Source organism: Mytilus galloprovincialis, chromosome 8, assembly GCF_965363235.1.
Source record: "Mytilus galloprovincialis chromosome 8, xbMytGall1.hap1.1, whole genome shotgun sequence".
NCBI classification, from domain to species: domain Eukaryota; kingdom Metazoa; phylum Mollusca; class Bivalvia; order Mytilida; family Mytilidae; genus Mytilus; species Mytilus galloprovincialis.
Window position 1 is genome coordinate 28204368 of NC_134845.1, and position 25178 is coordinate 28229545.

At 32.9% G+C, this 25178-nt stretch overlaps 1 protein-coding gene across 5 annotated transcripts in view; it reads left to right on the plus strand.

Moving 5' to 3' along the window:
* Positions 1–23807, plus strand: part of LOC143085486 (uncharacterized) — a 74738-nt gene extending 50931 nt beyond the window's left edge. For 2 of the 5 annotated variants that reach the window (XM_076261860.1, XM_076261859.1), the window contains exons 4-6: positions 3310–5819; positions 19839–21469; positions 22332–23807. In XM_076261860.1, the coding sequence (XP_076117975.1) occupies positions 3318–5819; positions 19839–21469; positions 22332–22338 (4140 nt within the window). In that variant the 5' untranslated portion in view covers positions 3310–3317 and the 3' untranslated portion in view covers positions 22339–23807. Of the gene's footprint in view, positions 1–1049; positions 1196–1572; positions 1722–3309; positions 5820–19838; positions 21484–22331 lie in introns of those variants that run through there. The other 3 variants (XM_076261858.1, XM_076261857.1, XM_076261856.1) reach the window with 3 other exon arrangements.
* Positions 23808–25178: the final 1371 nt, after the last annotated feature.

Here is a 25178-nt window from a genome sequence, read left to right on the forward strand (position 1 = left end):
GTAAAATATTTGTAAAACCCATACCGTATACAGTGATCTGCAAAAGGCCCCGGGATAACATGATGTGTGAAACAATTCAAATGAGGAAATCAACTGGCGAACTAATCTGAGCTAAGCAAGGCAAGTCCGTGTAATTCAGTCTGGGATTGGCATCTGAAGAGCGGACGTATTTGTAGGCTAGGTTGCCACATTTCCTTTTCTGGCAGAAACACTTTTCTGTTGACTTGAACTTGACTTCAGAAATTTGGTCCAAAAACATATACTGAATATGTTTTGTATACCCGTCTCTGGTGGATCCTGTCTAAAATTGTGGTTGAAATTCCTTTATACTACAATTTATTGACCGTATCAGAGAAAAAAGGGTGTATGTTTTCTTCTTCGCACATTTCATGTTTAAAGATTGTAAATCAGTGTAAAAGTTGTGGTCTGCGATTAGTCTAGACAGAGACTTACATTTTTGAAGAGTGTGGGCAGAGCAGACTAATCATATACATTTTTTTTTAAATGTCAATAAACAAATGATCACAGATATCTAAATAAATAAAAAAAACCACGAATATTGTGTACTGTTAAACTGTAAACGCCACTGGGCCTTGGTACAGAGACATTTAGAACCATGCACAATCCTTCTTCTGATATTTTAAGAATAGAGGGGGTGGCAAATAACGGCCGTGATGTGACTTTTTCAAGAAGACATGAGCAAGAAAAAAACGTTTACAAGAGTGAAATGATAATTAAAAAATTATAACATCTGTAACCTGGAAAAATATTTTAAAATGTGAGGTCCGTGTATTGATGTGTGTTAACAACAACATGCCATCTTTTTTGTGTAATACATTTTCTCCAATAGACATTATAGAGGTAATATATTTATGCTGTGTTGATTTATTCGATTGATGTATTTTTGTTGGTTAATTTTTATCTTAAAAAGTTTACGCGAAATTACTTTCACAACTCGATCTGGCTTCATTCATACTCCATATAAACCATCGTCCAATAGTTATTGCTTAACCGAATAAATCGCCGCCCATAAAAGATGATTGACACGCTTTGTCGACTGAGTGATAAAAATAACATGAAGGCATGGAAGATTAAATATTTGTGAATGTAACGTGTGAGAGACGCGTCTAGTGAATGTGTATTGACTTTTTTATTTTGTTTATATTGTGAGGAATTATGCCATTGTAAAATGCATGTAAGTATACTTTGCTGGATTATATTTGCGATTATGATTACAAAGTATTGAACGGAAAAGATGCCTATGGTGTGTATTGGCCAAGGAAAAGTTTAATACATTCTTGGTCGATTTTTGCATGCACGACTTAGAGCTTTTGGATCGTATATTTATGTTTGGATAAATTCCAGTGTTGTGGAATGCGGCTAGCTATAAAATATGCCGTTAATTAACGCATGTCATCAACAATGGGCAATCGGGTCAACCGATTTCAATACACAAATAGATCAATACATTCTTTGGGTCTTTGTTTTATAATCTAGCGTCTGAGATCAAAGGAATCCGAAGAATAGATTGTCTGGTATTTAAATATAAGGTTTGAGGGGATTTCGTTTCATTCATATTTATAGCTGACTTTTTTACACCTTTAGCTCAAATTGAATTTATCCCTTGAGCTGTGTACATGGTGTTAATGTAATATATATGTAAAATAAAATTGGATTACAAAGTTTTGGAATGCCTCCTAATCATAATAACGTTGAGATAGGTAAGCTGAATTATTATTAGATGCGAGAAAGCAATGCCAAAAAAATACTTTGACAGCTAGATATTGCCATATTTGTGCAAATAACTTTAAATAAAATTTGCTATCATAGTTCACACCATGTTGACAGAACTGGCCTATTAGAAATTATTAGACTTAAATAGTCACTATTAGTGGTAACATATATAACTGTCCAGATTTGGACTTGGAACATATATCATTTATGTATGGCCTAACATTGAACATACTTGTAAATACATTTTGTTTGTATCAGTACAGTTTTTCCATGTCAATTTCACCTGCAATGTAGGATGTAGATTGAAATCAACAAGAGCCACAGGGACATTCTTTTCTTTTTTCCTCTTCCTTTGTTAAGTTAGTTAGTCTGTTGGTTGTTGCAAGGTAATGTTTATAGCAGGTAGGAAAAGAAATGTGTGAATACCTTACAAGATAATTTATGTAAACAAATTGGGTTTGGAAGTTTGATTTTTTTTCATGTGATCCAAAAAGTATGCAAACTCCAATTTCACAAATGATGAAAATTTCATTTTATACAATATTTATTCGTTTACTTTTTGAAATGTTGACCCTTCTTTGAACCAGGTTTTAACCCTCTTCTATCAAAATTGAAGTTTGAGTTTTTTTTCTCAGGACAGACATAGCCACCTTGTAGCCTATCCCTCAAACTTCAGTTTAGTTTAGTATCAGTCATGTCAGTAAATACATGTAGCATGCATTCGTTTTCCTTTTATAACATGATGTACAGTAATATAGCCAACAAAGTGATTGGCAGTCTGCAATAATAGCAGAGTATAAACACACACACAAGTGGGTGTCTCATTGACATGCCAAATGTTTAGATCATATGTAGATATATTTATGACAGGACATCATATCAAATCAAGATTTACCATACTTAAGTATGTTGAATAGTTTTATTCCATCTTCCCTGTCTTTATACCTTGATGGCAGCTATTTTTAGCATCAGCCTTGCCAGTTGACCTGACAAAACCTTCCAGGAGGTAACACAGCTTTAACATTTTCTCACAGACACGGAGCTTTTTTTTTCCCACCATGATAATTGTTTTTAGGATTATATAATGTAACATAATTGTGATAGAAAATATGTGAACTGAAAATACAAATATTTGTAGTGGTAAATGTCTGGAACTAATGTGCAACAGACTTTCATGAAGTAAAAACCGAAAAAATATTTTAACTGATAAATGTTTCTAACTAATGTGCAACAGTCTTTCATGAAGTAAAGGATATTGTTATTTAAGAGGGATAGAGGAATAAAAAATAAAAGCGATTAGATCCTATAGAAATACTATATTTATATTTGTAAGCAGTCTAATATACTGTTAACATTAACAGGTCAAGAAGGCTGTATGGTGACATATAGTTGTTAACTTCTACTTCATTTGGTCTCTTCTGGAGAGTTGTCTCATTGGAAATCATACCACATCTTCTAATTCTGACATTCAAACCAAAGCCTTTCAATAAAATTTCAAGTTTTGGACAATGCTGCAAATTGAGTAGGATACAAATTTTAATCTTTTGTTTATATTTTGCTTTATTTTATTTTCAGAGGATGTGATGCCTTCATATGGCTGCCCTGTAAAGATGGCACAGTGTCTCTTGAAGAAAAGGAACTTTTTCTGTAGGGAATGGACTTTCAGTAAAATCAACCATTGCCTAGAAAACAGACCGACATCTAAAACATGTGGGGCTTTGATAGTGGGAGGTCCAGGATGTGGCAAGTCAGCGGTGTGTGCAGAGCTGACATGGCCTACTGTATCACAAGGAAAACAATGTCTTCTCAATCAACGACTCATTGCCTGGCACTTCTGTCAGGCTCATGACATTGAGAGCTTATCCATAACAAGTTTCATCCTTAACCTGGTAAACCAGTTGTCAGAAAGTAAACAAATCAATGGATATTTGGACATCATAAATGATCCTGAAGTACAGAGGCTTCTCAATCCAGTGGAAATTGAGAAAAATCCTGACCTAGTCTTCCAGCAAGCTGTCTTAGAACCTTTACAGATGCTTGAAAAACCAGAAAGAACTGTATTTATGATTGTTGATTCCATTGATGAATGTTATCTGCAAAGTTTAGGAGAAAAAAATGGAGAAAGCCGTACAATTGCTGAGCTTCTAGCAAATCATCATCATAACTTTCCACCATGGCTTCTCCTTGTGTGTTCTGCTCGGAAACAAAGTAAAACAGTAACTAGAATGTTTACTGGTTTCAGAAAAATTAGTTTAGATGACCTTCGAAAATCTCATGTTGTTCGTGATGTTCAGCAATACATTCTGTGTCGACTTGATAAAGAGGAGCGACTGAGGCAACATCTAAGTCGTGATACAGCAGAAATGTTGAATCAATTACACATAAAGAGCAATGGATGCTTTCTATACTTAGAACGAGTTCTCGATGGTGTATCTGAGAATTTCATAATGTTACGCGAGATTCGTGAAATTCCAGGAACTTTGAATGGATTATACCTTTGGTTATGTCAGAGGATTTTTGGTCGTAAGCAATTTACCAAAATTCAGCCTATTATCAATGTTATTCTGGCATCCAATAAGCCAGTGAACTCAAAAGATTTGTTTGACTGTGTTCACATAAAAAACACTGATTTAACAGGAGACAAATTTTCAAAGCAAATTGAAAGTATGAAGAAAATTTTGATAGAAGGACAGAATGGAAGTAAGATTTTATTCCACCACAGTTTTGCAGAATGGCTACTTGATGTGAAACATTGCACACAGAAGTACTTGTGTAACGCCTCCGAAGGTCATGCTATGTTAGCAATGAGGGCTACAATGAGTGCTGACAAATTAAAACCACTGGAAGTTCAGGAAATGGCCTTACACATGCTACGTGGAAATTTTTATGATGTGTTACAGTATACTAATTTAGTGCAATGGTTAATGATATCCGGTGCAGATATAGAGACAAGTTTATCAGTAGGGATTCCAAAGGAACAAAAAGTTACAAAACTTCTTTTGGATGCAGGTGCTAAACTTCCTTCAGACCCTGATGAAGCAGAAACTGCTAGCATGCATGCAAGCATGATTGAAGAAGTTGACAACGAGAAGCAGCCTACATTGGATGTGTCTGTAAATCAGGTGGACAGTAATGGACGAACGGTCCTACACAATGCTGCTCACGAAGGAAATATTCAGCTCCTGACAACTGCTATAGCAAATAGTGCAGACTTAGAAGCTGTTGACAAAAAGGGACAGACGGCTTTAATATTATCATCAAGACAAGGTCATGCAGAAATAGTTGCCATATTATTGGCATCCAAAGTTTGTGTTGATCGTACTGATGATGATGGATGGACAGCTTTACGATCAGCTGCCTGGGGTGGACATAATGCTGTTGTCTTATTGTTATTAGGAGCAGGAGCTGGAGTTGACCATGCTGATACAGACAAAAGAACAGCACTGAGAGCAGCAGCTTGGGGTGGCCATGAAGAAATAGTGATACAACTGCTAGAACATCAGGCCGAGGTCAATAAAGCTGATAATGATGGCCGTACAGCTCTTATTGCTGCTGCATACATGGGCCATGCAGAAATAGTACAAGATTTATTAAAAAACAATGCTGATGTCAATCAAGAAGATCGTGATGGTAGAACTGCTCTTTCAGTAGCAGCCGTCTGCATCAGAACTAGTGAAGGTCATGAAAAGGTTGTTGGATTACTTCTAGAGAATGGAGCTGAAGTGAATCACCAAGATCATGATGGTATGACCCCATTGCTTGTTGCTGCATGTGAAGGTCATCAGGAAGTTTGTGAACTTTTGTTAGAATGGGATGCAGATATTGACCATGCTGATAACAATGGTCGTACGCCTCTTCTAGCCGCTGCTTCAATGGGACATTCTAAAATTGTAAATCAGCTGTTAGTTTGGGGATGTGCTGTGGATACGATTGATTCTGAGGGAAGGATTGTTCTTAGTATTGCTGCAGCACAAGGCAATGTCAATGTTGTCCAACAGTTACTTGAACGTGGATTAGATGAAATGCATAGAGATAATGCTGGATGGTCTCCCTTGCACATGGCTGCTTATGAAGGACACTTGGAGGTAAGGATATTTTGAATTGACTGCATATATTTAACTACATATATAACATAATGTTCAGTTGTTGTAAAGGAACAACTATGATCCATTACTGATAAAATATGTGATGACTTAAACCACAAATGAACTAGTTTTGTTGAAACAAACTTCAGTCATCACTCATGCCAGTAGAAGACTTATAGATTATTAAATTGGTTGACTTCTTTCTTTTACAGATAAATAAAATCATCTTTTAAGGACGTTGTCCTAGTAATCCACAATAATCATAATCTTTATGAAAGTTTTATCTGATGGAATCCTATCAAAATCAAAGATAAATCATGCACAACTTAAGAAGGTTAGGATTTAAATATTTGACCTGAACTGAGTTTCTCAGGCTATCGACCAAATTTTGATAAGCTTAAAAAATGTGGATTAAGAAAGATAGGCAATGATTTTTTCCCCACAAATCCAAATAAAGATATTGGAAGTGGGTACCCCTTTATTCTGACATAATTTTGTTTACAGATGTAGGAAAGAGTTACACAGAAAGTTAATTTCATTAGTTCACAAAAATCTTTTTTTCGAAAACAAACTTAAAAAAAAAGTACTTTAAAATTCAAAAAAAGTTGCTTTTTTTCAAAAAAAATCTTACTTGTGATTGTATTAAAAGTAGTCTGTCTGTTTTGAAAAAAATTGACTTAATTAACCAAATGCCATGCATTTTTTTTCAAAATAAGTTTCTAATATTTCCTGGCATGATGAAAATGAAGTGTGGGGAGGGGGTTGTACATATCTATTGTTGGAAACACATTGAAAAGGTGGATAGGGTATGCAGTTTGAAAATGAAAGAGTTAAAGGGGGGAAGGGGGAGGCTTAATTATTTTGATGAAATTAAGTGAACTGAGTGATGAGGAATAAGAGAAATTCTATTATGAAAATAAATGTATACATGTACAGAGTAAAGTGGTTTAAGAAAACAATCACCAAATAGACATTAATGTGACAATGGGTTGACTGACTTGAGGAATTTAAATATATGAATAGTTTAGTAGAAAGAACACACATTTCTTGATTGATAATTTATAAAAGTCCTTGATCTTTTTCATCATTGTTCATCTGGCACAAGGTTTTACTTGATGGAATGTTTGTTAATTAAATCATAAAATTTGACATTTTGATTTTAGAACAGGAAAAAAAAAAGATTTATAGTGGATATGGTAACTTCCGTTAATTATATTTTTAAAGTCATTTATATAAATGTGGTTAACAACATGATAAATGGAGATTCATGAATGAGAATTTGATTTGGTAATGACAGTGAAAGTGTAAATAATACATTCCTTAAATGCTTTCACACCTATAATTTACATGCAGGTATCACACCTTTTTTTAAATATGATAATAATCGCCAATTAAAGAGACAGTTTATGACATGACCCATCCTTATAAAATATATGTATGCATTAAGCAGTAAATAAGAAGTATTTACTTTCTTATTATTCCCTAATGACGTCAGTTATAACATGGTTATATCCCCCATTCACCAAACCAAATCTTTAATGTCAAGATTAATAACAAGATATTTTTTACTACTTGATTTATATTCCAACTACATTTCCTGAACCATTTGTATTTGAAGCTGAAGGAAATTTTACTAAGGAACTAGGTTTATAACTAAAATGTGAAGCAGTAATTGACAAAGTGACATAAATTGGATCAATTTCTAAGAAAAATATTCATAACTTTAAGAAATTCATTTCTATTTTAAGTAACAGAATTTTTTTTTTAATATATGTCTTATTTAAATGTAATTTTATGAATCCCCCCCCCCCCTTTTTTTTTTAACCTGTGTAATTTGCTATTTCCCTCAACCAGGGGGTTTCAAATAGAAGTTGTACGATTTTATTGCGGATGTATTCTTAACCAGAAAGTATACTTGTTCAGAAAGACAAATTTATTTTCAACCATCCCTTACTTTATAGGAATATAAATTTGGGATTGTATGTTTATTTTATCATGCATTTAAATGACCTGCCTACTTATGGTTTCCGTTTGAACAGATCTGCTGAAAAATATCCATCAATGACAAATATTGACTTTTTCTAAAGAAAAAAGTTACAGGTTTTGTCAATAAAGCCATATTTCTGTATAATTATAAGATTTGTCAGTTTTCTGTGTATCCATGGCAACCTGTTTGTTACCTAGTGACCTGTAAAGACTCAGGTCAGGAATCAAAATCAATACTTAAAAACATTGAAAAATTATGTGCAGCTGGAGAAAATGGGGATCTCTGTGGGAACAATCTGTCTACGACATGGCTTCATACATGTAAACTAGGCAGTTATTTTCACTTCTAATTTATTTATTTTACTTCATTTAAAAATAGTGAATTTGGCTTGCTGAAGATAATACACCTTGTATCAGATGATATAAACAGTGGCTGATCCAAAAGTGGGGGCCCGCTTCGGTCATGCAATTAGTGATTCCATATATATAAGCAACCAATTTTTTCCCAGAAAAGGGGCCCTGCCCCCTAAGCCTCCCCCCAAATCCGCCTCTGACTAAGCAAACTTTTCACTTGTCATTGCCAACAAATACTGTATGCACAAGAATCAGATATAATTGTTTTATGTTTTAGTTAATATGTCTCTTTAGGGAACTATAAAAACAGCATTAAAATCTACTGAATATTTTATGAGGTGTAATTCTACTTTATGTGTGGAAGATAGAGATTGGTCCTATAGGATATATATATAGATTGGCACTGTTTAATAGATAGACAGTGAATACTAGGTCTGATATTGTATATGAAATAGATAGAAGTTGGTCCTATAGGATATAGATTGTTACTGTTAGATAGCTATATATATAAAGGTCTGATATTGTATATGTGATAGATAGAAATTGGTCCTTTAGGAAATAGATTGTTACTGTTAGATAGCTATATATATATAGGTCTGATATTGTATATGTGATAGATAGAAATTGGTCCTTTAGGAAATAGATTGGCTCTGTTAGATAGATATTGAATATTGGCTCAAAGATTCCAAACAAATGCTTGATATGTTTTTAACCAGTGCATATAAGTAATAAGTTAGGTGATGATATCTATACCATAAAGAATTAGATTTGATAAATATGACAATTTAGTGTTTTTTGACTATTTTGTAAGCCATCTCTTTGTCAAACATGCACTAGTTAATATTCCTCAGGCAACCTCAGTATTATTTATTGAAGTTTTTCTCTCATCTATTGTTTTTTCCTTCACATAGGAAGCATACTTCACAATATTATATCATGGGCATTGAAATGAGAGTTTCTTTTGATGTTCCATTAGAATTCTGCATTTGCTTTTAGTTTTACTGACAAGGTGAATAATGATTGAGACACCTTCACTTGGTAATTTTTGCTGTCTGATTATTTTTGTCTGTGTTCATTGATTGTAACATGTTGTAATTTTAGTGAAATATATGTATCTTTCCCATGAGAATAAAATCTGTGAATGGCCTTTAACACATGCTTATTACAACCTATAATATAGTTTATCTAATACATAATTCATTTTTAAGAAATAGGTTAAACCACATGTTCTAAATTTAGAGTGTTTTAGTGCAAAGTGAGAAATTTAAAAGCATTTATAAATATGTAGACTTGAAAAGTGGTACAAATGAATATGTGTAAGGGAAGAAGCAATTATAGCATGAGCTCTGTGCTTTTTTATTACAACAGAAATTGGCAGTTTTACATTTTTGTAATGATGTTTATCATTAGTTGTAGTGATCGAAAGTACTTAAGCATACATGTATGCATACTGGGTGAACCTTCAAGGGAAAAAAATAGTTATCTTGTCAGAATACAAGTTAGTTATGACATATGGGTTATGGTTTGTTACCAGTGCCAGAGGTTAATGAGAATTTAACTAGACAAAAATCTATATCTGATGATAATGAAGATATCTAGAGAGGGTATGGAGGGGTCTTGGCATTATTGATTCTCAATTCTCTTTAGGCTATACTATATCAATATGTGTTTTCTTAGTTTTATACTTATTTATTTATGCAGACATTACTGAAATTGCAATAACTAACACATTTCTGTCCATTCTTCAAAAATCACAGTAATTTTGAAATTTACACAATCAATCTATTTGTCCTCAGTTGAGTTTCTAAAAGTTCTCATCAAAGATACCAGACTTATAACTGTGTGTGCCAGACAAGTTTAGTCTACAAAAATACTGGAGTCTAAACTAGACCCAAACCAGATGGTGCACCTCTGATATTTCTGTAATAACTTCCTCATCAATATGCTGCTTAGAACAGAAGGGAAAGATTGTTTTATCAAATCTCAGTGAAAAAATAAATAAATTATATCATTTAAGATACCATAACTGTTTTTATAAGAATTGAATACTTATGATAGAACTTAAAAACACCCAAGTTTCCTGTAGGCATGGGAAAGTGTTATCATAAATTATAATATTAGCAAGTCAAAATGACATACTTTTGATGTTTTTATTAAGCCATGATAGTCATCACAAAGTTGGTTTGACAGGAGTTATGACTACACACCAGCAGGTTCACACTGTTTTTATAATTTCTTAAATATGTAGAATTGTATATGCAAACTCTTAAATTTATCAATGGAATTCATCAATGGATAAGATATGCACATTTACACTTTATGATTATGTTGATTCTAGTCTATACATTTCCCTTTGGGTTAACCTTACAGACTATGTGTTTTTGACCAGCCGTCATAATTTGGTAATTTTCCCAAGCAAAGACTAGAAGTTTCTGTAAATTAAGATTCGTTGTAAGCATTTGTTATTGCAACTCTTACTGCAGACATTTCAAGCAAAGTTGGCCTTGAGCTGTTTGGTTGATCTTTTGTGGCACCTTTCATTGCTTTTGTTATTTCTTTTCTTTTTCTCAAAGTTTTAGTTTGCCAGTAATGAGGTAGTTAGAATTGATATATATATTTGTAATGATTTTTTTATTGGGATATGAAGTTGGAGAGGTGTTAACTGAACTTTTCACCAGCCATAAAGAATTGGACTCCTAAGGAGTTCTGTCATTCCCATCTGTATGGGGTGGGGTGGGATAGGATTGAAACAATTATATTTTTTTGTCTGTCAAGGTCAGACAAGTTACTAAATTGATGATGCCAATGGATCAGCTGTTAGATGTGGTTATTTTATATATATAATGCTGGCCCATTATTTGTTTAATTCAAAAGTCCAAACATTTGTATTATTGTTCCAAATAAGTTCATTTCCTGAGAAAGAAAGTTATGGCTGTGATTACATTGTATATTCTGTATAGGTGTTAATTTAACTGTCAAGGTCACACAAATTAACTTTTCATCTTTTGTTGTCAAGGCCATTTTCTGTTGTTTGTTGCTGTATGTTGTGGTGCAAGTTGCAATATTAATCAGACTTGTTTTTATTCCATGAATGGTTTCACTTTTTGACTTGTCTTCTATAGCTATTGATACCCAATTGAGTTTTACTCATTGTTGAAGGTCCTACATTTTGACTTGTAATTGTTCACAGGGCCTCAGGGAAGATTAGTAATTGTAACTAACTGTGTTAACCCTCTTTGAATAAAGAATTTTTTATTATTATTATTATATATACACCTTTGTCTCATTGGCAATCATTCCACACCTCTTTATACTTACATACATAAATTACATATATGATGTACTGTTTTTGGTCTTAGTCTAAACAGAAAAGAAGTAGCAGATATAAATGATGCTTTTTTAAAAGGTGTAGCTAGTTTTTGATCCTAATGCTGAAGTGGGCTACTGGACTTTTGAACGCTAATGTATGGACACAATTTGTACTTGTACTATTCAGTCAGGCTATTACTATGGACCATGTGTTTAGTCTTTCTTGTCTTTGTTTGTACTTGTCTTGTTTGGAAGGAGTCAGTTGTCTGTTGATGGTTGGTGTGGTCCAATATATTTGCTAAATCCTCAGTTACAGTGTTTTATATAAAATATACGAAAAAGTCAAGACCCTTCTTTTTTTTTTAAATAGTATGCAAAATATTAATAGAATTGTTGTTTGTTTATTCACTTGTTGTTGATTTCCAGCTATACATGTATACAAAATAAGGTTTCTCAATTATAAGAGACAAATGGAACTCATTTAGAACACATAGTCTATATTGATTGAAATCCTGCAAAGAATCTTCTTGTTAACAAGTCACATACACAGTGTAGTCTTTGTTTGCCAACATTCCTTATTAAATTATGGTGAGTAATCAAATGTTTTGGCAAGATTCAATAAAAACATGGGGCATCTTGTATTAATGTCACATCATTATTCACCAGTGAAATTTGTCTTTTTACTTTAGCATATTTTCTAGATTAAATGGATGTGCATTTTAGAAATATTTTGAAATTGAGCCAGGTCTGCAGTGGTATCATGAAATCCTTTCATCACCCCAAGATAAACTGTTTCCCTGTTAACCTAATCATCCCCACACATTACATGATTCCTGTGAGATAAGTAACAGTGTAGTGGTTTTGAGTGTATTCTTGGCTGCAGGGTTCTAGAACTCTGCAGGTTATTATGCTTTGAAGTTGAGAAAGTAACTTCTGAAATATGGGGATGATTATTTTGATTTTATTGTGAGGTTTTTATATTGATCATTCAAGATAGCCCAATGTGAATTATTCAACAGACCCAGCATTATTTAACGGAAGGAATATTAGCTAGCTCTTTCGTCTTTTAGGATTTAAAAAATATATATATAAATACATGTTTGATCTTTAAAAGGCACCTTCAAGTTGTGTGCATTATTAAACTTGTATTTAATTACCCCCAATACATGTAATAAATGCAAAAAAGACAAAACAGTTGGGAATTGTCCAGCTTGACCATTAAATTTCTTGAGTGTTCATTATTTTGTCTAAATAAGCATTTGATTATTACTAAAATTTTGAAGTTTTTTTTAAAGATCATAAAGTAAGGAAAATCATTGAACTATATGTAAGGATTTAACTATCTCACAATTCATGTTAAAACATCACAAATTTTGTAAGTGACAGTTAAATGAATCACCAGGGTCATTAAGACATAGAAATTGATCTTGTCTTCATTAGACCATTAACCCCCTTACTACCTGTCTGTAATAGATAGATATCTACAAATTACAAGTTAGTTCTTTATACCAATTAACTTATTTATCTTGTAACCAAAGACACTAGTATATAATTGTTTGGTTGATAGTACATTAAAATATGTCATTTGTAGAGTATTTTAGGGAACTCTGTTAGGTCATAGGATATTTTGTTAGTGATTCATAATACCTGCATATTTTGACTGGAAAGACATCCTTCAGGTTTAATTTTCTCTGGTTCTTAGTCAAGGACATTGATATACTCATACTTGAAAGATAGTTGCCAAAAATGGTACAAATACCAGTTTATCTCTTAGATTTTCAGAGATTTCTTTTATTCTTGCTTCATAATTTTTTGGTTCTTGCCTGCCAGACTGTGTTGGTCAATTTTAAAATAAGTGTTCTGAATGCTTAGAGTATTATATCAGAATGCAATCTTACTTGGATGTATATATTGTCACATAAGTTCTCTACTATTTAGCAATTTGCTCTTGAGGTCATCATATCAAAGATGGAGGTCAAAGATAGTCAAGAAGTGGTTTCCATAGGATATATCAAATTCTATATATATATATATATGGAAAATACACGAGAAGAAGTTTCCTATTGCTTTTGATTAGTCACAAGGTCATAGATAGTTATATGTATTATATTATAGTACAACAGAAAAGGGTCATACCTGAAAGTAATAAAAAAAGAAATGATGCAACAACAAAAAAAAGGGGTAGGGGGTGCTAGCGCAGGGTAATTTAGCTTGCTAACCAATTCGGGTTTGTTCCTCTAAAAACAAAATTAAAAGAGAAAAAAATCCACATTTGAACCCTGAAATATGTTTCCTGGGTTCACATTAACACTCCGCTTGTCCGGTGTAAAGACTTTGTTTACTAGAGCATGCTGCCATGTATTGAGCATCAGCTGGTGACTAATACATATCAGTTCAATATTATATGATCTTCAATATCGATTAGGCAGTGATGTATGAGGCTGGTTGAATGAGTTTGCCATCTAGTCAATATAAATGTTAACTAATATCACCTTCTGTATATGAAGTAATTCATTCACTACTATTGACAAGAATTTCCCAGGGGTACCTTTGTATAAAATACATTTTACAATAAGGTCATTAATAAGTGATTGGCCACGGAAAATTGAACAATCCTGCAAAATCGAGAAATTAAAAATGTTCATGAGAAATCCTTTTTCACTGCTAGTTATACTAGTAATTTGTTTTTATGCAGTTAAGCTGCATTATGCGAGCACCCTAGTTTTGTGTTCTACCCAATAAATGCTGAAATACTTGCCATTGTTATTATCTAGCTCGCTACTATGTTACAAAATGTATATATAACTATTTGAACACTTTTTTAATACTTTTTATTCTGGATTACAAAAAATATGACCAGAAAAACCTTAAATGATCGTCGATTTATCCAAAAGTTTTGAAGTTACACATAGGAAGTAGTGCTTATTAAGAATCCTTGTGTAGTTCATTAGATAACTTGTGCTTTTAGCTTAGATGTCAAAGAACAATTGTATGAAATATTTAATCGCCGAAAATCTCTTAAGACAAGTAGTTTAGATTTCCCAAATGGCGAAAGTCGTAGGGATATTGTTTGTCATCAATACGTAGCACAACTACGTCAGTAGTCTGTTATATAATAAGTTCAACTGTTCATTTTGTTGGCGGCAATTTCAAATTAGAAAAAGAAATTTTCGTAGCTTTTCAATTGGGAGGCAGGTGTGCAAATTAGCTGTGGTCCGAGGTCCGCGACCTTCCACTTTTGCAAGCGGAATTTCGACTAGGATAGTTGGTTTCTAGCTTCGCCCGACGTAGTCACCTTCCACTTGAAAGAAAATAAGAGTTTACTTTGCAAACCTTCCATGCAAAGTCACCAAAGTCTCCAATTAAACGAGCTAAAATCTTATTTTTATCATTATTATTCATGACATCGATGTTCATTTTGTTCAACCGCTAGCTTTATACAGAAAATCGCCGACAAATATTGTATAAATTCGAGTAAAATCGTATCTGATTGACAAAAACAACATTGTAAACACATAACAATGGCGGCCGTGAAGACAAAATTTTACAATATCGGATCCGATTCCGGAAGCGGATAAGGATAATTCCGGGTTTGGCGATCAATTACAAAATAAATCAAAGCAGGTGAAAAAATAAAGCCATGCATGGTAAATGAATATAAACACTAGAATTGTAAACCAAAAGATATATATGTAAAAGAAAGAAAAAGCAGAAAAATATTTTAACTCAAAATAACTTTTTGACAAATTTTAATTTAAAAATCCAATACAACGTGACAGTTGGGAACAGTTATATATCTAACAATATATATGTTCATGGTCACAGTCTAAATTTTCTTTATCAGTGATAAATGATAATGCATTTGAGATGCTTTTAAAGTGTAAACATATTACTGCAATTTTGAAGGTTTATTTGTTTTTCTCAATTTTGAAAGGTCAATTAAAGTAGCTGAAAGTTTCTTTCTTTATTTTCACAAATAATGCAACTATATATATATTATCGGAATATTCTTTATCAATAACATTAACGGTACCAATTTTCCTGCACCAGATGCGCATTTCGACAATACATGTCTCTTCAGTGATGCTCATATTAAGCTGAGAACAACCCATGCTTTGCAAATTTAAGGTGGAAGAAAATGCAATATAGGAAGAGTCGCTGGGGTCACCCCAACCTTCCTGTTTTAGAATTTAAAAATGGTCCAGATCCCCGCCCCTAAACCAGATATATTCATGTATGGGACAATATAACAAATCAGATGAAATATAGGGGAGTCCCTTGCGTCACCCCACCCCCTCCTGTTTGAGAATTTGAAACCCGTTGAGATCGCCACCCCTTAACCATATATTCATGTACGGGACAATATAACAATTCAAATGAAAGATAGGGGAGTCCCTGAGGTCAATGTACACCCTTCTGTTTGAGAACTTGGAAATGGTCAAGATCCTTACCCCTAAACCGTATATACTCATGTATGGGACAATATTACAAATCAAATAAAATATAGGGGAAGTCCTTGTAGTCACCCCAACCCTCCTGTTTGAGAACTTGGTAACGGTTGAGATCCCCACACCAAAACAATACATATTCATGTATGGGCCAATATAACTAATTAAATGAAATATAGGTGGAGTCCCTGGGGTCACCCTACCCCTCCTGTTTGAGAACTTGGAAACCAATGAGATCCCAACCCCTAAACCATATATATTCATGTATGGGACAATGTAACAAATAAAATGAAATGTAGGGGAAGTCCCTAGGGTCACCCTACCCCCAGTGGTGGATCCAGAAATTTTCATAAGTGGGGGCCCGCTGACTGACCTGAGGGGGCCTTGTCCAGTCACGCTTCAGTGATTCCCTATATAAGCAACCAATTTTTTTCCCAAAAAAAAGGGGGCGCTCCTGCCCCCTAAATCCTCTGCCTACCCCTACCTGTTTGAGAACTTGAAAACCGTTGAGATCCCCACCCCTAAATCATATATATTCCTATGTATGGGACAAAATAACAAATCATTTACATTTACTATGGGCAGGTCAGTCAGACCTCACTTTTGATCCCTGTTGTAGTGAACATTTGTCTGATTCATGTCTTGTAACTTTTGTACTATAGAACACAAATTCAGTTTTCTTTCCAGGGAAACCAGTCCATTCATACTATTACATGTTCATACTAAGTCAACTTGAACTTCTAGCAGTCAAATAAAACCAAGGTTAACTACCAAGCAGAACAACTGCAATCATTGGGAACTTGTACCACTGCAGACTCACCATAAAAAAATATACATTGATATATGCATTGCTTTTGAAACCTTGATAACATATTAATTATTTGCCTTAATAAAGAAATCATTAGATAAACATGAATGTACTATATATGAATGTTTAATGTTGAGGCAACATTGCCACAGTTTTCATAATTACGGTTGCCTTGGTTTTTGGTTAACTGCCTTCAGCGCTTACAGCGCTTTGATTTTACTTTGTAAGGGTTAATAAAGATGTGGTGTAATAAGCCATGAGGTGAATGAAACATATTTTACCAGTGAGGTGAAAACCTTTTTAATGTTGCCCTTTGGGTGAACATCTATTTTATTTAGATTTTTATCATTAAAATTAAAATTCCAAATGGACAGTCAATGACATAGTAGATTTTATCTGTGAAATTTTAACACTTAGGTTAACCCTAGTAGAAATTTAAATGTAATTTGATGATAATCATGATGATACTAAGTTCATCTCTACAAGCCAGTGTAAAGGTCTGTTTTTAACTCCATGGAACAAATTGTCAACAGTCTTGTCTGAACCCTCATGGATTAAAAAAAAAATTGGCACATAATATTAAGTTCAAAAAAGTTATATGCAATTTCACTGATTTTCACATTTTGACCTCCAATTAATGAAACAAAAGGGAAAATATAGCCACTGAACTACCTGGTTCCAAAGTCATGTCAATGACAGAAACTTGTACCAAAGTTAAGTTTTGAAGAAATTGTTAACTATAAACTACGAAAGAGACAGTTTTATCAGTAGAATAATGAATGAAGCAGAAATGAAATGTAGAGGCATAGTTGTGTTTTGCTTACGTGTTCCATCTTTCAGTCTCTTTTGATAAAAATGGTTTTAGCTGGTCAGTATACAGAATAAGAGTAACTCTGTTTATCACACATGTCAGACACAGGTCTTAATGCATGGAGCGATTTCTAGTGAAATTCAATGTTCATTCATTTACAATTGGATGTAAAAGCATTTACTGGTATTATAGTTATTTAAATTGCTTTTCAAATGATGGCTATTTTATCCATTTAATCGCTTGACATTATTCACTAAATGTATGAAAAGTACTGCTTATTTTAAGGATTAATGAAACATAAATAGTTCTATTAGTAATGTTTTTCAGACAGATTTTCCCACTTGAACAAGATTTTGTCAATGTTTGTGGTCTCAGTGTATAAAATTAAACAACAAAGCATTCCATTCTGTTTTCATGTGTAGAGTTATCTTCCCTTGGGCAATGACTACTTGTGGTCATTTTTCACCTAGACATCTGATTACCCTGACCAACTTTTGTTAGATTTGTTTATTAGTCAGCTTTATGTTTTTATAGTGTTATAAGATTTAATACTAACAGTGGAGTAATGGATATTGTAATATGATTTATTTAAGATGTAAACCTGTTTGAATGGTTTCACGCTAGTAATTTTTGGGGCACTTTATATCTTATTGTTTGGTGTGAGCCAAGTCTCTGTGTTGAAGACCATACTTTGACCTATAATTTTTAACTTCTATACAATGTGACTTGGATTGAGAGTTGTCTCATTGGCACTCATACAACATCTTTTATATATATATCGAATCATTTAATGCTCTGTCATGTGTCTGTTTAGGTATTTAGAAATTAAGGGAAAGTATGAGTAACTGTGAAACAGCCATTATTAATTTGATTGATATTATCAACCTAGTACTTTTGAACATTTACTTTGCTTTTATATAGATACATTCTATATCAGACTTTTGTGATTATTTATAAAAAAAAGATGTAGGGTTACACAAAATACAGCATACTAGTAACCGCAATGACATTTAGAGTATTGTTATCTTATTCAGTTAAAACTTCTATTAAGGTGGTACCCAACACTTTAACTAAAATTAATTTGGCTCGTTTAAATTTCATAAAATTTGGACAATGTATTTACTTTGACCCTCTAACAAAAATATAAAAATTTCAAAAATTTTGAACTAACCATTTTGTCAGAAAAATTACACTGGTTATATAGCAGTTTGACAAACACCAATTTTGATCATTGAGAAGCTTAACATTCCCTTTACAACACAATGTCATTAAAACGTTTAGGTGATTTTACAGAGTTATCTCCCTGTAGTGTTAGGTACCACCTTAAGCAGCTAGATTAGGCCTTTACATGGTCAATGATGAATAAGTACCATATTCTGTAAAGTAAATCTGTACCTTGTCAATCTCCTGAGTTTCTTTCTGATTTTCTCTTTTATATTTGACACTGATTTTCCAATTGAAACTGAATGAGCTCTAAGTATGCCCCCTATAGGTAACCACCCCTTTAGCTCTTTAAATGTGTAACCCCATGTTTTGATTGTGTAACGACTCTATTCATATCTAACTTCTAGTGTTGTTGTTAAAGTATAACCAAGTGTTTTATGTTATACAATCTTAGAATGTGTCAATGTAAAATTGATTCATTTTGAAACTGTGCCATTGAACAAAATAAACATTTACATATATGTGTAATCTCTTTAAAATTCCTGAATAAATTTGTTTTTATTTTTATGTAAATAAACTGATGAAACTGTTCTGATATGTTTTAATTTGACACATTGTTCAAATGTTTTACATAGATTAAAAAAAGTTAAAGAGTATAATATGGCTTTATTATTTTTGACTCAAAATTAACAGACAGTTGCTTGACATCTTAGGTATACAATGGTATAGTGCCAAGTACATGATACTAATGTTTTCATAGATGGAGTGCCATTTTGGCACATGTGAATGTCTGCCAGGGTAGTAATAAGCTGTAAACTAAGTTATTTTTGGGATACTTTGTTTGTGTTTAACCTGTTTTTACCAATATACATGATTTTCTAACTTCCTTTGTTTTGTATACATACATGTATATATTTAAGAGATTATCCAAGTTTGTTGTTTCCCAAATATTTATATTCACATTAATATTTTCTAACTCGCATAACAGTGGGTCATAAAAAATCTTGCTTATCTTCAGCCTGCATAAGAAGTTAGTTTTATTGTAAAATTGGTAAAAAGCCTTGGATATTATTTAGTTTATTCACATTAAGAACCTTTTTTGCTTTTTATAATTAATAAATTTTGCTTTTTCTTTTCAGGTCTGTAACTGTCTGATAGAACATTGTGCCAAAGTAAATGAAGTTGATAATGATGGACGCCATCCACTCATCCTTGCTGCACAAGAAGGTCATCTTGAGGTTGTTACTTCCCTTGTTGAAAATGGTTCAACAATAGATCACAGGTCACATGACCAAAAAACAGCATTCCGAGTGGCTGCTTTGGAATCTCACAGGAAAGTAGTTGAATATCTGTATGAACAAGGAGCAAACATTAACTACAAAGATGCTGATGGTAGATCGACAGTTTATATGTTATCATTAGAAAACAAAGTAGATATATTGCAATATTTATTGGAAATAGGAGCTGATGTAGAATCAACTGATCTTGAAGGACGTACTGCCCTTCACATTTCTGCATGGCAGGGACATTTCGAAATTGTTTCACTTCTTTTGAAATTTGGTGCAAAAGTAAATGCTGTTGACAATGACAATCGTACTTCATTGCAGTCAGCAGCTTGGCAAGGTCATGAGAAGGTCGTTAAACTTCTTCTTGAAAATGGAGCAAATGTTGATCATACATGTAATCAAGGTGCTACTGCTTTGTGTATTGCTGCACAAGAAGGACATGAACACTGTGTACGTGTATTACTTCAGTATCATGCTAATCCAAACCATGCTGATCAGTTTGGAAGGACACCTATAAAAGTTGCCATGAAATCAGGTCATTCAGGTATTTGTAAATTACTGGAAGAGAATGGTGCAACGCCCATGACAAAGAGCAGAAGCAATTCTTCTACGTCTAGTAATGAGACCAGGCCTACGTCTACTGCTGGCTCTGCACATACACATGCTACAGTCACGACTGGTGTTATTGTCAATGGTAACCAGTTGAATAGTTCACCATCAGAATCTCCTGACTCGACATTCGATAGAAGGAAATCATTTGCGTCTAATAACTCGTCAAAATCTTCAAGTAATATGACATCATCTACTAGCCAAAGTAATCAAAGTGCTCCTAATAGTAACGAATGTCTGACATTTACACAACAACTACAGCAGTGTTCCATGGCTAGGCACCGTGCTCGGCCTGTCAGTAGAATTTTGTCTCCAGTTAGCGAGCCTCAGTCCCCAGTTCAGTCGCCAAATATTACTCCTAGTATTGAGGTTATGGTCCATAATGAACATAATAAACTCTCACCGATTACAGAAAGGAATTTGAACATTTTGGCAAAATCTCCAGTTAAGTTTTCTAACATGAAGGATAAAGAAATTTCTGCCACCATTAATATAATTACAAATCCTAATGCCGATTTCTCTGATGAACCTGTTTGGCAGATTAATCCCCAACATTTCATTAGTATGAAAAATGACTTGGAAAAGTTAAAACTTCACCAAAAAACCAACACTGAGCAGTCAAATGTTATAATGGGACAAAGTGCTTTAGAAATGCGTTCCCCTGAAATGAGACGTAAGAGGAATGGGATTGTTACTAATCCTAAAATAACTAAAAGTGGAGCAATGAATGGACATTTTAACAAGATTTCTAACCTTACTGGCGAGGAAAGGATTATGAATGGTCATGGACCAATGAGTATTAGTGTTGGTCCTGGGTCAAATTATTCTGGACCTCCCAGACCTAATGGGCTTCCTTTAAAGAAAGAGACTCCACTGTAAGTTAACTTAGGTATGTTTCTCTTCTCATTAAGAAATCAGGCTACACATTATGAATTTTTACAAGTACTGTATAGCGGGTTATTTTTCGCTGGGTGTAGTTTTCGCTTATTTTCGCGGATAGAACAAAAACACAAAATAAATTCTGCCAATTTAAAAGTGAACATGCAAAGATATTGATGAAAGTTTTGAAATCCCCCAAAATAATAACCGCCAAAATATTTTGTATACTTTATTCAAGGTACATCGCGAAAATAACCCGCTATACAGTATTAGATACATGTTATGTCACTAGTAAGGCTTATTGATATACATTGTTGATCAATATTAAAGTTACATGTTTTATTTATTCTTTACATAAATTGCACATTTCCAATAGATTCCGAATTGAATTGCTTGTATTCAGCTTGTCAATAATGACAGACAGCAATACTGGCCTCCAGAATAACAAAGTTACATGCTAAATCAGATGAGAACAACACTGTTAAGTTTGATGTTGCCTTCAGAATGTTTGGCAACTCATGAATTTCCCCCATATGCCTAATTATGCAATACAGTATGATACAATTAACAAATAACTCTGCCGCCTGGAGGTTTGCATTGATTATATTTAGACATGACATGCAAAACAAGCAAAACAATCATAGTTTTAATATTTTTGTTTGTTGTTTTATATGAAATCCAAAAGTTGAAAAGTTTTTGCAGCTATGAAACTTGGAGTAAATATCTGGACTGTATAGACACTCATACCACACCTTCTTATTTATATGCACTTATTGTTAAATAATCAGATTAGTTGCTTCAATGGGCCTTGCCTTACTTTATCACAGTTTGTTTGACCAGTTTGTATTTCTATTTCAGGTATTAGGATACACCTCACTCAGACTGAAAATAAGCCAGAGAGAAGATTGAAGAATTTAGTGCAATGACATGTGACTTTTCACATAACATAACCTTGTAAACTGTTTATATACTGTGATATATGTGTTGTGTATTTATAGCAATGGTTTATTTTCTGCCACAAACAAGTGAATTCTGATTGATCAGTTGCTTACAAATGTATGGTTAGGCCTGCATAATATATTTAATATTGAGACAAAATATCCTTCATAATTTAGTGTAGATCTAAATTGTCATATATTACGAAAGGGTAGCATAGATTTTCCTCTGAAGCCTCAAGGATAAAATTCATATATCAACATTTGTTATTGAAAACAGCTATTTTTGTTGTATTTACATATTACATTTACAAGATATAGGAAGTTATAAAATTCCAACAATCAATAGACAAACCTTATTGTACTAAAGCTGGACATATTATACTTTGATAGCCTTAGACTTAGGTAAAATTTTCAAAACAGATGATTCTAAATAGATTTCTCCATATTACACAACTATTCATTTGATTTTTATATACAACATACAACACACACTGTGTATTATTGTCAGCATTCAAACACATTGTATTAACATTCATGTTGTGTGTGCATTATGATATTTCAGATTTATATATATATATATACTAGGATGTTATTACAGATATTACTGTGTTAATGTGAAACAATTCAAGTGCAATTTTGTAAATAGCATTTTGGTGCTGCAAGCATAACAAAACTATGCATAAACTCGTAACTAGGCTGAATATGTTGTAAATTTGTCTGTATCAGGTTTGACTTCATTAGTATAAGGGAGCTAACTCTTAAAGATTTAATACTGATTTTTATACTGAAGTTTTATTTCAGTTATTTTCAGTTGTGTATAAATTGTAAATATTTTTTCTGGTAGAACAAAAGGTTTGATCAAACTTATGTTTCACAAACTCATATAAAGTGTCACTGAAATTAGAACAATGATCCTGGAAAATGTGTTGAAAGCTTGATTCAGTCATTTTATTCTCAAAGTTCATCTTTTTTTTTTCTCAGACCATATCATAGCAATTCTTCTTGTTAAATTTGCTAACTACTGTTTTAAAAGATTGCACATTTATACAAGCACAATTATTTTTGAAGGATTGATAATGTGGTAATAACCAAAGATTTAGTAGAAAATTATTTCAAGTGCAAGAGAATAATAGGGTCCTTTGATATATTATGACCATTGAAAATTTTGTTCAGCTTTCAGAAAAATATTTGAGTTAATTCTAAGCATATTTTGATCTGTTATTATAAATGTTGTGAATTTCAATGTGATTGTTATTTTTAGTGCTGTTATGTTATATTGTTGGTGAATTCCATTGAAAATCCAAAGCTAGTCATTTCATTTTATTGCATATTTGTTCCAACATTTTTAATTTATTTTCATATTTTCGAATATTATCAGTAAAAAATTCATGTTGAATTGTGTTGTGTGTTTTCTTTTTGTTTTTTTTGCCTTAAAGAGGAAGTAAAGGTCCTGTGTCATCTTATATTTTGATTGATTGATGATTGTCCAGTGGCAACAGTTACATGCATCTTCAGAAGGATTCTGTATTATGATGTAAGGTTGTATAAAAAAAAAGTCAGCTGGAATATCTAGAGTTGTGTGACACATTTTATACATTAACTATTATAAAATACACTTACATTTTGAAATCAAAAACAAAACTGCACCATTAGAATTTGATAATTCATGAAGTTTGTTAGATTTTAACTTGGAACCTTCTATTAATGTAATGATTAACAAAGATCAGGTCACACCAAATAACATTGTTGAAATGTTGTGTTTATGTTTTTTTGGTTTCCTTGAATATTTAATTGGGTAGGTATTTATTTACCCTGGTCATTTTGTCTATAGATAGATATAGGAAGATGTGGTATGAGTGCCAATGAGACAACTCTCCATCTGTCCATTTCCCAGTCCATCTGTTATTATCTGTTCACCTGTTAGGTACTGTGGATTCATTTATTTTCATGGGAAACTTGCACTTATGTTGATTTTTGATTTTGTGGATTTTCAAAATCTGTATAACATCATGTACAGCAAATATGTAATTTGTTGAAAGTTTAAATTCTTGGTTTCCCTGCATCCTCGAAATCCACGAAAGTTGGAATCAAACGAAAAAGAATGAATCCACAGTATCAGGTTTATCTGTTGCACTTCTCTTATATTTTCAAAAGTGACAATAATTTTACTTCAAAAAAGATGTGCACGTTGACACCATTTTGATTTTCACGTCAAGTTATTTGTCAAAAAAATGTCCAAATACAACATACCATTGTTTTCCATTGGCAGTCCAAATTTCCAGCTGTTCATTCCTGCCTTTCATGATCTTCCTATTGTGTAATTGTTATTAGTTTTCGTCCTGAATATGCCTGAAATATTTGCTGCTGGCCATTCAGTAAGAAACTATTAATCTATCATCAAGTTGAAAAAAGATTGGGGATTGGGTATTGGTTCCATACTAAATTTCTGTATACATTTGTGGCCCGAAAATATTGTTGACCAACTGACTTTTCATTAGAACAGGATAAACAATGATTATTTTTGCCCATCATGCAACAAATGTTGCAAAATGAGAGTTCTAGTGATTTCTTTCTGGTGATGAAGATGATGATATCTGAAAAAAGCTTTTTATTCCAGGAAGAAGAAGACCTTGGTCTGTTACACCTTTTAAGCAGATACAAAGATTATGTCTGTAGTTTCATTGTCCTTGACCTCATTTTCATGATACAGCGATTGCTTCAAAAAATGTTTATTTTTGTCATGTCCTTGACCTAATTATCATGATAC